Source organism: Thalassophryne amazonica, unplaced genomic scaffold (assembly GCF_902500255.1).
Source record: "Thalassophryne amazonica unplaced genomic scaffold, fThaAma1.1, whole genome shotgun sequence".
Lineage (NCBI taxonomy): Eukaryota > Metazoa > Chordata > Actinopteri > Batrachoidiformes > Batrachoididae > Thalassophryne > Thalassophryne amazonica.
Window position 1 is genome coordinate 88,849 of NW_022986308.1, and position 14,006 is coordinate 102,854.

Genomic DNA, 14,006 nt, shown 5'->3' on the forward strand with positions numbered 1-14,006 from the left:
TGTACATATGTATTTTTGTATACATTTGTATATGTGTGTGTGTGTGTATACATATGTATATGTGTGCGTGTTTGTATATGTGTACATATGTATTTTTGTATACATATGTATATGTGTGTGTGTGTGTGTGTATACATATGTATATGTGTGCGTGTTTGTATATGTGTACATATGTATTTTTGTATACATATGTATATGTTGTTGTGTGTGTATACATATGTATATGTGTGTGTGTGTGTGTGTATACATATGTATATGTGTGCGTGTTTGTATATGTGTACATATGTATATATATGTGTGTGTGTGTGTGTATACATATGTATATGTGTGCGTGTTTGTATATGTGTACATATGTATTTTTGTATACATATGTATATGTGTGTGTGTGTGTGTATATACATATGTATATGTGTGCGTGTTTGTATATGTGTACATATGTATTTTTGTATACATATGTATATGTGTGTGTGTGTGTGTGTATACATATGTATATGTGTGCGTGTTTGTATATGTGTACATATGTATTTTTGTATACATATGTATATGTGTGTGTGTGTATACATATGTATATGTGTGCGTGTTTGTATATGTGTACATATGTATATATATGTGTGTGTGTGTGTGTATACATATGTATATGTGTGCGTGTTTGTATATGTGTACATATGTATTTTTGTATACATATGTATATGTGTGTGTGTGTGTGTGTATACATATGTATATGTGTGCGTGTTTGTATATGTGTACATATGTATTTTTGTATACATTTGTATATGTGTGCTGCCTTGGTTGTGACATCAGATCGGTGAACTCTGTCTACTTCACCTGAGATTCTGACTTGGAACGCATATTACAGTTACTATAAAAACATGGATGCAGTCGAAAACCACATGAGGATAAAGACTAGTGTGGGGCACAAGTGTCACAGTTACAATAAGAAAAGAAACAAACATTATTTTTGAAATGTAAATACACTGAACTACCACAAAATGCAAAGAAAAAAAAAAACAGAAGGAAGCATGTGAGGAAAAACAACAGCAAAACCCGTGATGTGCACATTTTACATTTATGTTACCCAGTGAAACTGAAGCCTGTTTTCACTTTGAGATAAATTCATTCAAATTAAGAAATACCAATAACATCAGCAGGTTGAAGTAAAAGTGGGTGTGGTTCTGCAGAGATGACCACACCCACTTTACCTTAAAGGACATGTTGCACAGTTTTTAACATCCCAGTTTGCAAGACAACATAAAAGTACTCATGACTGTCAGTCTCTCTGCACACATGTGCTAATTACACTGTGTAACAAATTTTTATTTTAGTTTTGTTCCTGGGTACACAGGGTAACCTGTTATGCCTTAAATAAACAGAAAATAGCTGTTATTCTACAGAAACTTTGCTTCTGTGATCAAGACAATGATATTTTGAAATTGGTCTGTTTTCAAGAATATTCTCGATTCACCTTCACTATCAATCAATCAATCAATCGATTTTATTTATATAGCGCCAAATCACAACAAACAGTTGCCCCAAGGCGCTTTATATTGTAAGGCAAGGCCATACAATAATTACAGAAAAACCCCAACGGTCAAAACGACCCCCTGTGAGCAAGCACTTGGCGACAGTGGGAAGGAAAAACTCCCTTTTAACAGGAAGAAACCTCCAGCAGAACCAGGCTCAGGGAGGGGCAGTCTTCTGCTGGGACTGGTTGGGGCTGAGGGAGAGAACCAGGAAAAAGACATGCTGTGGAGGGGAGCAGAGATCGATCACTAATGATTAAATGCAGAGTGGTGCATACAGAGCAAAAAGAGAAAGAAACAATGCATCATGGAAACCCCCCAGCAGTCTACGTCTATAGCAGCATAACTAAGGGATGGTTCAGGGTCACCTGATCCAGCCCTAACTATAAGGTTTAGCAAAAAGGAAAGTTTTAAGCCTAATCTTAAAAGTAGAGAGGGTGTCTGTCTCCCTGATCTGAATTGGGAGCTGGTTCCACAGGAGAGGAGCCTGAAAGCTGAAGGCTCTGCCTCCCATTCTACTCTTACAAACCCTAGGAACTACAAGTAAGCCTGCAGTCTGAGAGCGAAGCGCTCTATTGGGGTGATATGGTACTACGAGGTCCCTAAGATAAGATGGGACCTGATTATTCAAAACCTTATAAGTAAGAAGAAGAATTTTAAATTCTATTCTAGAATTAACAGGAAGCCAATGAAGAGAGGCCAATATGGGTGAGATATGCTCTCTCCTTCTAGTCCCCGTCAGTACTCTAGCTGCAGCATTTTGAATTAACTGAAGGCTTTTTAGGGAACTTTTAGGACAACCTGATAATAATGAATTACAATAGTCCAGCCTAGAGGAAATAAATGCATGAATTAGTTTTTCAGCATCACTCTGAGACAAGACCTTTGTAATTTTAGAGATATTGTGCAAATGCAAAAAAGCAGTCCTACATATTTGTTTAATATGCGCTTTGAATGACATATCCTGATCAAAAATGACTCCAAGATTTCTCACAGTATTACTAGAGCTCAGGGTAATGCCATCCAGAGTAAGGATCTGGTTAGACACCATGTTTCTAAGATTTGTGGGGCCAAGTACAATAACTTCAGTTTTATCTGAGTTTAAAAGCAGGAAATTAGAGGTCATCCATGTCTTTATGTCTGTAAGACAATCCTGCAGTTTAGCTAATTGGTGTGTGTCCTCTGGCTTCATGGATAGATAAAGCTGGGTATCATCTGCGTAACAATGAAAATTTAAGCAATACCGTCTAATAATACTACCTACGGGAAGCATGTATAAAGTGAATAAAATTGGTCCTAGCACAGAACCTTGTGGAACTCCATAATTAACTTTAGTCTGTGAAGAAGATTCCCCATTTACATGAACAAATTGTAATCTATTAGATAAATATGATTCAAACCACTGCAGCGCAGTGCCTTTAATACCTATGGCATGCTCTAATCAGTGTAATAAAATTTTATGGTCAACAGTATCAAAAGCAGCACTGAGGTCTAACAGAACAAGCACAGAGATGAGTCCACTGTCCGAGGCCATAAGAAGATCATTTGTAACCTTCACTAATGCTGTTTCTGTACTATGATGAATTCTAAAACCTGACTGAAACTCTTCAAATAGACCATTCCTCTGCAGATGATCAGTTAGCTGTTTTACAACTACCCTTTCAAGAATTTTTGAGAGAAAAGGAAGGTTGGAGATTGGCCTATAATTAGCTAAGATAGCTGGGTCAAGTGATGGCTTTTTAAGTAATGGTTTAATTACTGCCACCTTAAAAGCCTGTGGTACATAGCCAACTAATAAAGATAGATTGATCATATTTAAGATCGAAGCATTAATTAATAATGTTGATGGTTTGGAGGAAGTAACTAATGAAAATAACTCAGACCGAACAATTGGAGAGAAAGAGTCTAACCAAATACCAGCATTACTGAAAGCAGCCAAAGATAACAATATGCCTTTGGGATGGTTATGAGTAATTTTTTCTCTAATAGTTAAAATTTTATTAGCAAAGAAAGTCATGAAGTCATTACTAGTTAAAGTTAAAGGAATACTCGGCTCAATAGAGCTCTGACTCTTTGTCAGCCTGGCTACAGTGCTGAAAAGAAACCTGGGGTTGTTCTTATTTTCTTCAATTAGTGATGAATAGTAAGATGTCCTAGCTTTACGGAGGACTTTTTTATAGAGCAACAGATTATTTTTCCAGGCTAAGTGAATATCTTCTAAATTAGTGAGACGCCATTTCCTCTCCAGCTTATAGGTTATCTGCTTTACGCTGTGAGTTTGTGGGTTATACCACAAAGTCAGGCACTTCTGATTTAAGGCTCTCTTTTTCAGAGGAGCTACAGCATCCAAAGTTGTGCTCAATGAGGATGTAAAACTATTGACGAGATAATATATCTCAGCCACAGAGTTTAGGTAGCTACTCTGTACTGTGTTGGTATATGGCATTGAAGAACATAACAAAGAAGGAATCATATCCTTAAATAAGCAGTTGAAATATAACACTTAGAAGCCAGGAACAAAAATTGTGTTACATAGTGTTATTGATCTCTGATCTATTTTACTCCTCTCACTCTGAGCGTTAGCAGGTGCATTTCTGGAAAGTTTCAATTCTTGGTGTGTGACACACATTTTAGAATGAGCAGAAACATCCCGATGACTGACAGACAATTCTTTTTCAATTTCAATTTATTTCATTTATGTAGCACCAAATCACAACAAAGTTGCTTCACACAAGTAAGGTCTGACCTCACCAACAGAAGTAAACGAGCCTGCTCCGCCCGAAAATGAAGCTTCTGAGCTTACATTCAAAAGTGATGGTTCGGATTTACAGACAGGAGATGGCACGCTGTTTGTGTGGATGCTGGTTTACTGACGCTGTGGACATGGACGTGGGACATCTGCATGACTCTGTTTTTAATAGACTGCCTGATACGGAGATGGATTTGTTACACTGGAAAAAGTCTGAATACATTATTTCCAGGAGTTAATGGACGTTATTTTATGTGCCGCAATCGTCAGAGAACTAAAAGTGGAGCTGCAGACGGCGATCTCATGCGCGTGCTTCTTTGATCGTGTGGAGTTTACACTGGGAAATAAATCTATGACACACGGGTGAGTCTGGCATGTTCAGGATTTTACCCCTTTTGTGTTTTGTGGCAGGATTTTTAATTTTTTTACTTTGAGAGAGTGTAAATTCGGAGCTGGAATATGTGTGTGTGCGTGTGCATTTGTATGTGCATGTGTGTTTGTATATGTGTGTGTGTGTGTGTGTGTGTGTGCGCGCGCATGTGCATGTGTATGTGCGTGTGTGTGTGTGTTTGCGCGTGTGCGTGCACTGTGCAGCTGATGAGACACCCGGTTGCCCCCGGCAGCAGATGAATTTGTTTAGATTTTATTGATAACAGCAGTGATCATTAATTGTGCACAAAGCTGAATGTGGAGCAGAGATGGTTACTGACAGGCTGCGTTCAGGTGCACAGAAACCTTCACAGAGCTGTAGCTTTCACTGTGACTGCATCAAAATGAACAGTTATCACTTAAAAAGGAGTCGTCACAACACAACATCACACTTATGTCAACTTTGGAATTAATCTGTGCCTCAGTTCACTGAAGCGCACGCTGGGATGCTTCTTGTAGTGACGTCACCCGTCGGAAACACTTGAGTACTCATGAGTACTTTGTTTTCAGATGTCTCTGTAGCTGTTTGCTGTGAATGCTGTATACTTTGAAACCGGTCACAGAAGTGCACAGCGTATCCTGGTGGATCATCGGATGCTCATGAACAGATTAAATCTAAATATTTATGATTTTGGTGCAACATGCCCTTTAAACGACTATCGGCCTCAATCCAGCACGATGATCACATTCTAACTTCAGCTTCACTGTGTTCTGGTCAGTTACAGCATTTTTGTCATTAAAGTGATGTGCAAATATTCACGCTAACACAGCAGAATGTCCAGATATAACTTAAAATGCAGACGCGATACACATATACATGTATGTGTGTGTATAAATAGAGAAACATACAGGCACCGTCAAACTTTTTACAATTCTCATGAAATCTATCTTGGCACTGTCACATAAATAATGATCATTTTTTTCTGTTTTTCAAAATATCTGCTGATGAAAATATCAACATTTATAGAAAAATAAAATGGCCACGTCTCCCTGAAGTGTGCAAACATGTCACTCAGTCGTCGTGGCAGTCATTAACGTCTGGTCCGCGCTGTATCTGTGGAGCCAAAAGAAAAGCAACAAACTATTACAACTCCTCACAAAACAACTTCCCACTTCAAATGTCTTGAAATATCTCATGGGAGGAACGTCACCTACCTCTGGGGGCGCTGTAGTTCACATTCTCATAGACGGGGCAAAGGAGGTTCTCCTGCTCGTTTTGCAGCTTCCGCGCACGCAGCACGTCGCGTACACACTGGTGCAGGTAGGCGTACTGACGCTGTGTGCAGAAACACACAGCTTGTCATCACCATCCGATCAATTTGACCATTAAAAACTACCACTACTACTACTATTACTAATGTATTTAAATAACACCTTCAAAAATCAAAGAGCTTAGCAGCGAAAACTTTGAGAAGTGATTTTGGGTCAATTGTGGTGCTGAATCTGAGCTCAGATTTCCTTGATCACATCTCATTTTTTTGTAATCTGCATGTTCCAGTTTGATGGATAACACAAAAGTTGCTTTGTCACTCATGAGTTTGATGCCACAGAAGCAGCTTCAAAAGCATCGTTTTTAAACCAGGTTCACAAAATGTGAACAAAGAGCCGTCATATCTTTTATGGCTCTGAAGAGGTGAGAGAGAGACGGCAGCTTCTGCTTCAGTGATACGAGAAACATGTTTTCATATCTCAAAAATGTAATGCAACCAGCAAAAACGAACAGCACATTCAGATTCAGCCCCAAATGACCCAAAGTCCATGTAAGAAACATGGAGTTGACCAGTGGACTTAAAGGTCAGAGAAAAGAAAACAAGCACAGAAAATAATCTACAAAGAACAAACGGTGAATATTAAAGAAGAGCGCTCTGAGAGCACCGTATCCTCCGCTGACAAATGCTGCTTCACCTCCAAAAAGGTGACCACCGAAAATGGCAACAAGAAAACTTCCAAGAGTAATTTTCCGAGTCAATCCTGTGCCAAAGCTAATGCTAACCCCATGGCCAGCGCTAATCCAACAGCTAATGACGAGTGTGCTACAGAGGCCACCCCAACAACTGAGCCGAACCGCCCATTTGATTTGTCCCCGCTGACTATAAATATCAAGGATACAGTTGGCGCTGTTGTTGAAAAGAAGATTAATGTTATCATGAAAACTGGACACAATTCACGCTACGCTTGATAGCAGCATAAAATGCCTTGATGAAGCAGAGTCGCAGATCTCTGTTGCTGAAGATACTATCGCTGACATGGAGGTCAGACTGTAACATGCAGACTCAAGACGTTCTCAAAGCAGATAGATAATCTAGAACTGCGAAGCTGCATTGATAATCTCTGAATTTTTGGGGTGAAAGAGGGGGGCTGAGGGGAAGGATGTCCTCTCCTACTGGCCTGGCTTCCCGCACTTCTAAATGTGGAAACCAAAAACGGAAGGATTCGACTGGACCACTGCCACAGACGTTCCGGGCCACCGAGAGCAGTTATAATGAAGTTGCACCACCTGGCTGAAAAGATGAACGTGTTGGGCCTCAGCGGGACGAAGGAGCTACTCTACGACGGAGTAAAGATAACCATCCGCCAGGATCTCCCACAAGTGAGATGCCAGAGGCAAAGTTTCAACGCGGTGTGCCAGAAAGTCAGATTTAGGATGCTCTACCCTGCGACCCCCAGCTTCCATCATGATGATAAAACGTTCTCATTTGACTGAGCAGACGAAGCTTCAAGGGAAGTAGCAGCCATGGATGTTAAGTGAGTAAAACAAAGATCGAGCCAAGTGTCCATTCTAATTTGATTGGGATACACATGGCTACTGTTATTTTACTAAGAAAGTCTCTGCGGGAAGTGTGTGAGTGCCAACATGTGAACGGAACCCTCGGCGTGTGTGTTGTCTTCTTCTCTGAGTCCTGTGGTTGAGGTCCGCTCCACCTCTGTCTGTGTCATTGGGCATGTTTGCACCTGCTGATTCTGCCCAAGCTCTTTCTGTTCTTCTTTTGTTTGGTCTTTTTCAGCATCTGAAATGTTGGAGAGGTGAATCCCAGTTGTCACTGTTCAGGGCAGATGGCAGACAGCGTGTGTGGTGTCATGTGGGTGAGCGGTCTGCTGATGTCAATGTTGTGCACAGCAAACACAAGTGCATTTTATTGATGGCATTTTGAATGCACAGAGGTACTGTGACAAGATCCTGAGGCCCACTGTTGTGTCATTCATCCACGACCATCGCCTCATGTTGGATCTGTACACATTTCCTGGAAGCTGAAAACATCCCAGTTCTTGCAGGGCCAGCATATTCACCAGGCATGTCACCCATTGAGCATGTTTGGGATGCTCTGGATCGGCGTATATGACAGCGTGTACCAGATCCTGCCGATATCTAGCAACTTCACACAGCTACTGAAGAGGAGTGGCCCAACATTCCACAGGCCACAGTCAACAACCTGATCAGCTGTGTGCAAAGGAAATGTGTTACACTGTGTGAGGTAAATGGTGGTCACGCCAGGTACTGACTGGTTTTGTGCCCCCCCAGACTCCCACCCATAAAAGCAAAACTGCACATTTCAAAGTGGCCTTTTATTGTGGCCAGCCTAAGGCACACCTGTGCAATAATCATGCTGTCTAATCAGTATCTTGATCTGCCACACCTGTGAGGTGGGATGGATTATCTCATCAAAGGAGAAGTGCTCACTAACACTGATTTAGACAGATTTTTCAACAATACTTGAGAGAAACAGGTCTTTTGTGTGTATAGAAAATGTTTTAGACCTTTAAGTTCAGGTCATGAATAATGGGAGCAAAAACAAAAGTGTTGTGTTCATATATTTGTTCAGTGTAATTTCTTGTCCATACAAAAATTCATCAAAACAAAGAACTACCTGATAGACTGCAGATCTTTTTAAAATTTCACACTTGGTGGTTGAAAATGGTTACTGCTGGTAATGTGGCTCCAGAGGGCGTCAACATGCATCAACAAACATTTGTACTTTACACCTTTAATATCCTGAAGGACAAAGCAGTCGATTACTTCAGTGTCTTCTTCAAAATATCTGTGGACCTTGGGTGGAATTTTTCTGAGCAACTTTCATGAAATAACTGACTGAGGCCTCAGTAACAGATACTTGTGTTCCTGAACAACAGACACACACAAACAGATGTGTGGTTCCATTTTTCCTGTCCATGTCCTACCTCAGTCTGCACCATGTGGGATCGGTGGAGTCGCAGGTCAAAGACAGCGCCGTAGAGATCCACTGTGTCCTTGGTGTCCAGCTGCTGCAGCATGTGGTCCAGAGTGATGAACGTCCCTGTGCGTCCAACACCAGCGCTGCCAGACAAAGAGGACGTGCAGTAACTGAGACCAGAAACACAACGGCACTGTTCTCAACCATAAAGAAGCCAATCAAACAACCGGACGCACTGACTGGACACACCCCCTCTCCGAAAGATTACGTCTGTGAGGTCCGGTGGCGTCGCCAGAGTCTCTTCCTCTGTGGCTGTTATTCATACATTTTAAAGTAACATAAACAGGTAAAAGTAATGATCGCTATTACCGTTTAACATGATAACAGCAAAGATCGTGTGCAAAGGTACAGGAAGATGCATGTGACTAACTTAAGTCAGCCATTACTAGTGATGCTCCCAGTCGCACGCGTCCTTGGACTTGGTCTCTGTAAGTCTCTGTTTGTATGGCCGCATGCTGGCAGGACATTTGAAGAACACCTAATACAGCTTTGATCAAACCTGAGGAGTCCGTTAGGTCCATGGAAGGGAGGAAGTGTTTTCATTACAGTCGATCAACAATCTGGGTCACATTTCTGTTTCCATGCTCATTTATAGCAAAATGGCACATTTTTCGTTGTTGGTGAACTTGAATGTTGAGTCCATGTTATATTTTCTGGACATGCCTGATACTTGGTAAGATGGGTGTTTCATTGCTGTGCTACTTTTGATCTTATTAGAACCCATCAGGTTCGAATTTCTGTGGCAAATAATCATTTTCAATGACATCAACACACGCAAACAATCAGAATGTCAAGATTATGAAAAATAAATCAGTCTGGTGTGATATGAGGAGGATGAACTCAGTTTGTGCCAGTGCAGGAAAATAAGGACACGATCAGCTCTTCCACTGACCAGATAACTAAGTAGGGCTGGACCAGGAACTGTATCCAGCATAAATGTAGGAGATGCAAGAAATGCAACCTGAAAGAAATTAGAGATTGTAAGGTGGTGAAAGGGCAGAGAGAGTAGCTAGACAGCATCTGATGGTGGTGTGTAAGATGAAGAACAGGAAGAGCATGAGAGCTGAAGTAAGGATCACAATGTGGAGATTTAAGGAGGAACATGAGACAACCACTGGATGCAGGTGAAGTGATGCTGGACGACTGGAAAACTACTAGAAAAGCTGTGAGGGAGACAGCTAGGAAGGTACTGGTTGTGACATGAGAACCTTTGTAGTCAAATGAGGAAGTACAGGAAAGTATAAGGAGAAAGAAGTTGGTGAAAAAGAATTGGGATAGTTGAACAGATGATGAAAGTAGACAGGAGTACAAGGAGATGCACTGTAAGGTGAAAAGAGAAGTGACAAAGACTAAGGAAAAGGCATTTAGTGAGCTGTACAAGAAGCTGAAACGTAAGGAAGGAGAAAAGGACCAATTGGCCAGACAAAGGGACAGAGGTGGAAAGGATGTGCAGTAGGTTAGGGTGATAAAGGATGCACATGGTAATGTGCTGACAAGTGAGGAGTGTGTGCTGAGAAGGTGATGGGAATATTTTGAGGAGCTGATGAATGAAGAAAATGAGAGAGAGAAAAGGCTGGACGATGTGGTGAGAGTAAATCAGGAAGTACAAGAGATTAGTAAGGAAGAAGTGAGGACAGCTATGAAGAGGATAAAGAGTGGAAAGGCAGCTGGTCCAGATGACATTCCACTGGAATGTCATCTGGAAATGTCTAGGAGAGATGTCAGTGGAGTTTCTAACCAGATTGTTTAATAACATCTTAGAAAGTGAGAGGATGCCTGAGGAGTGGAGACAAAGTGTGCTGGTTCCTATTTTTAAGAACAAGGGTGATGTGCAGAGCTGCAGTAACGACAAAGGCATAAAGTTTATCAGTCACAGCATGAAGTTATGGGAAAGAGTAGTAGAAGCTATGTTTAGAAAACAGGTGAAGATCTGTGAGCAGCAATATGGTTTCATGCAGTGAAAAGAGCACTACAGATGCAATGTTTGCTCTGAGAATACTGTTGGAGAAGTACAGAGAAGGCCAGAAGGAGTTACATTGTGTGTTTGTGGATTTAGAGAAAGCTTAATACGGGGTGCCAAGAGAAGAGTTGTGGTATTGGATGAGGAAGTCTAGAGTGGCAGAGAAGTATGTGAATATTTGTCATGCAGAACATGTACAAAGATAGTGAAATGAGTCGTCATTGGTGGGCACAGCTAACCAAAAAATTTGTTTTGATAACCACAAGTGAGCGAACTGAAAAGCTAACTTTTATAATGCTAAACTAATAAATTGCTAAACGTCTGATAAAATTATCAGACGTTACAGCTAACCGCTAACTTTCAGTATTGACTTGGCACACTGTCAGTGACTTTTAGCACTGCAGAGGCTTCTGAGTAAATTCAATGCAGCACTTGTGTCTTTAAACACCCTGTCCACTGCTACAAACGCGTCTCACTTACTTTTCATGGTGGCAGTGTAGATCAAACGCAAGGCACTTTCACTCATGGTTTCATTTATAAACAGACTAATTCCGAACAGTTTATCAACACATCAACAGCAACTCTGTTATTTTTACAAAGTGAAAATATAGCACTTTTAAAGTAATGAAGAAGAAAGAAGGTTGGAGTATTAAACTGACACAAGTGCCAAAAGGCATTATGGGAAATCAGACTCGTCTTATCACCCCCCTCCCCCCATCAAAACGCATAGAACACTGCTTTCTACTGGATGGGAGTGTGAAAAGTGGTCAACATGCTTATTCACACTTCACAAACAGAATTTTCAGTTTGCAAATGCTTTTTTTTGTTTGTTTTTTACTAATGAAAAAAAAAACATTTATGAAATACATATCTGTTTGTAAAAACCAACACACAAGTTATAATTCAGAAGTTTGTGTTTGTGGCTCACAAAACACGTGTGCAAATCAAGGACTGTTTGTAGATCAGCCGCTGTGCATTTGCAGGTATTAATGAGACAAATTTAACTCCATAAATAAGTGTCGTTTCAATTAAAAAAATAAAGGTTTGCATGTACACACTGTCTTTAAAGCAGACACACTGTTGATTATAATGCATTGCAGCAATGCATTATGGGAGTTCAGGTTTGTTTGTTTTTGATTATTGTTATTGTAGTACATGTTAGTTTAGGAGTGTTGTTCATGTTATAGATTTGTTGGTTTTTATAGTTCAAGGAATGTAGTTAGTTTGGTGAAAAGTTATTGTGACCATGAGTGAAAACGACGTTGTTATTTATCGCTTCTGCCACTGTCTGAACTGCTTCATGTTGAAAATAAATTATGTCCCCCACAATCGGGCCACCTTTTGCATCTGTGCATGCGGTATTTCGGAACACAGCAGCACGTCTGAGACAGAGTCTCTTCACCCAAAGCAATCAAATGGATTAATGGGATTATTAACCATCAGATGATAAAAGTAAAACCTCTTAAAATCATTCTAAAGTCAGTTTTAAGCAGAAATGAGGCTGTTTTAAGCAGAAACTCTGCAAAATTCCTTGACTCTTTGAAATGACCGATGTGCAGTGAACGCATCAGCTAGTAGCTCATTTAGCAGTGGTCCTCTGATCACTTCCACCACCTTTTATAATGAAATAATGCTGAAATTATGTGGAAATGATTGTTATACAAAAGCTTCAGATATCTGTGGCTGATATAGATGATGACTGGAGGCAGTTTGAAGCAGAAACGAGGTTTCAATCTGTGAACCGCGGCTAATGATGCATGCGCAGATGCAAAAGGTGGACCGATTTTTAGTGGGGACCGTTCAGCCAGTGACACTGGCAGCCGGCCTGCCTCCTTCTGCTGGCGGAGGGCTGAGTTTGTTACGGCAGCCTGGCTGTTGCAAAACACCCAACCGACAGGAATTAATGTTTAAGGGTTTACAAACGTTTCTGACCACTTGTTCTTATTCACTATGCCAGTAAAAAATATTTGCAGCCTGAAAGTTAGTGGAATTGAATTTAGCGGAAGCTAATTAATCCGTTGATGGTTTTCAAAATTAGCCGAAAAGCTAATTGCTATTGAAAAAGTTAGCTTTGCTAATTAGTGGTTAGCAGATTAGCAGAGCTGTGTCCACTACTGACAGCGGTGAGATGCGCAGTCGGAATGACAGACTCATTCAAGGTGGAGGTGGGTTTACACCAAGGATCAGCTCTGAGTCCTTTCTTGTTTGCAGTGGTGATGGACAGGTTGACAGATGAGATCAGACAGGAGTCCCCATGGACTATGATGTTTGCAGATGACATTGTGATCTGTAGTGAGAGTAGAGAGCAAGTTGAGTCTAGTCTGGAGAAGTGGAGATATGCTTTGGGGAGAAGGAGAATGAAAGTCAGTAGAAGCAAGACTGAGTACATGTGTGTGAATGAGAGGGAGCCCAGTGGAATAGTGCAGTTACAAGGAGTAGAAGTGGTGAAAGTAGATGAATTTAAATATTTGGGGTCAACTGTTCAAAGTAATGGAGAGTGTGGTAGAGAGGTGAAGAAGAGAGTGCAGGCAGGGTGGAGTGGGTGGAGAAAGGTGGCAGGAGTGATTTGTGACCGAAGAATATCAGCAAGAGTGAAGGGGAAAGTTTACAAAACAGTAGTGAGACCAGCTATGTTGGACGGTTTAGAGACAGTGGCACTAACAAAAAGACAGGAGGCAGAGCTGGAGATGTTGAGATTCTCTTTGGGAGTGACAAGAATGGACAAGATTAGGAATGAACATATCAGAGGGACAGCTCAGGTGGGACGGTTTGGAGACAAAGTCAGAGAGGCGAGATTGAGATGGTTTGGACATGTGCAGAGGAGGGACCCAGGGTATATAGGGAGAAGGATGCTGAGGATGGAGCCACCAGGCAGGAGGAGAAGAGTGAGACCAAAGAGGAGGTTCATGGATGTGCTGAGAGAGGACATGCAGGTGGTTGGTGTGACAGAGGAAGATACAGAGGACAGGGTGAGATGGAAACAGATTATTTGTTGTGGCGACCCCTAACAAGAGCAGCCGAAAGAAGAAGAAGCCTGAAAAAGACTGATTCTAAAAAGTTTGTTTGGGTCATAGCCTCATCAAGCTCCACCCCTGAGCCAACAATGCTTCCATCTGTCA

General features: G+C 41.1%; 1 protein-coding gene across 1 annotated transcript in view; it reads right to left on the reverse strand.

Moving 5' to 3' along the window:
• Positions 1-5,845: 5,845 nt before the first annotated feature.
• The window catches only part of LOC117506028 (receptor-type tyrosine-protein phosphatase beta), a 43,405-nt gene continuing 35,244 nt past the window's right edge, over positions 5,846-14,006 (reverse strand). Inside the window, exons 3-4 of the mRNA XM_034165566.1 lie at positions 8,875-9,010; positions 5,846-5,974 (exon numbers count right to left, since the gene is read on the reverse strand). Of these exons, the coding sequence (XP_034021457.1) occupies positions 5,846-5,974; positions 8,875-9,010 (265 nt within the window). The remainder of the gene's footprint in view (positions 5,975-8,874; positions 9,011-14,006) is intronic.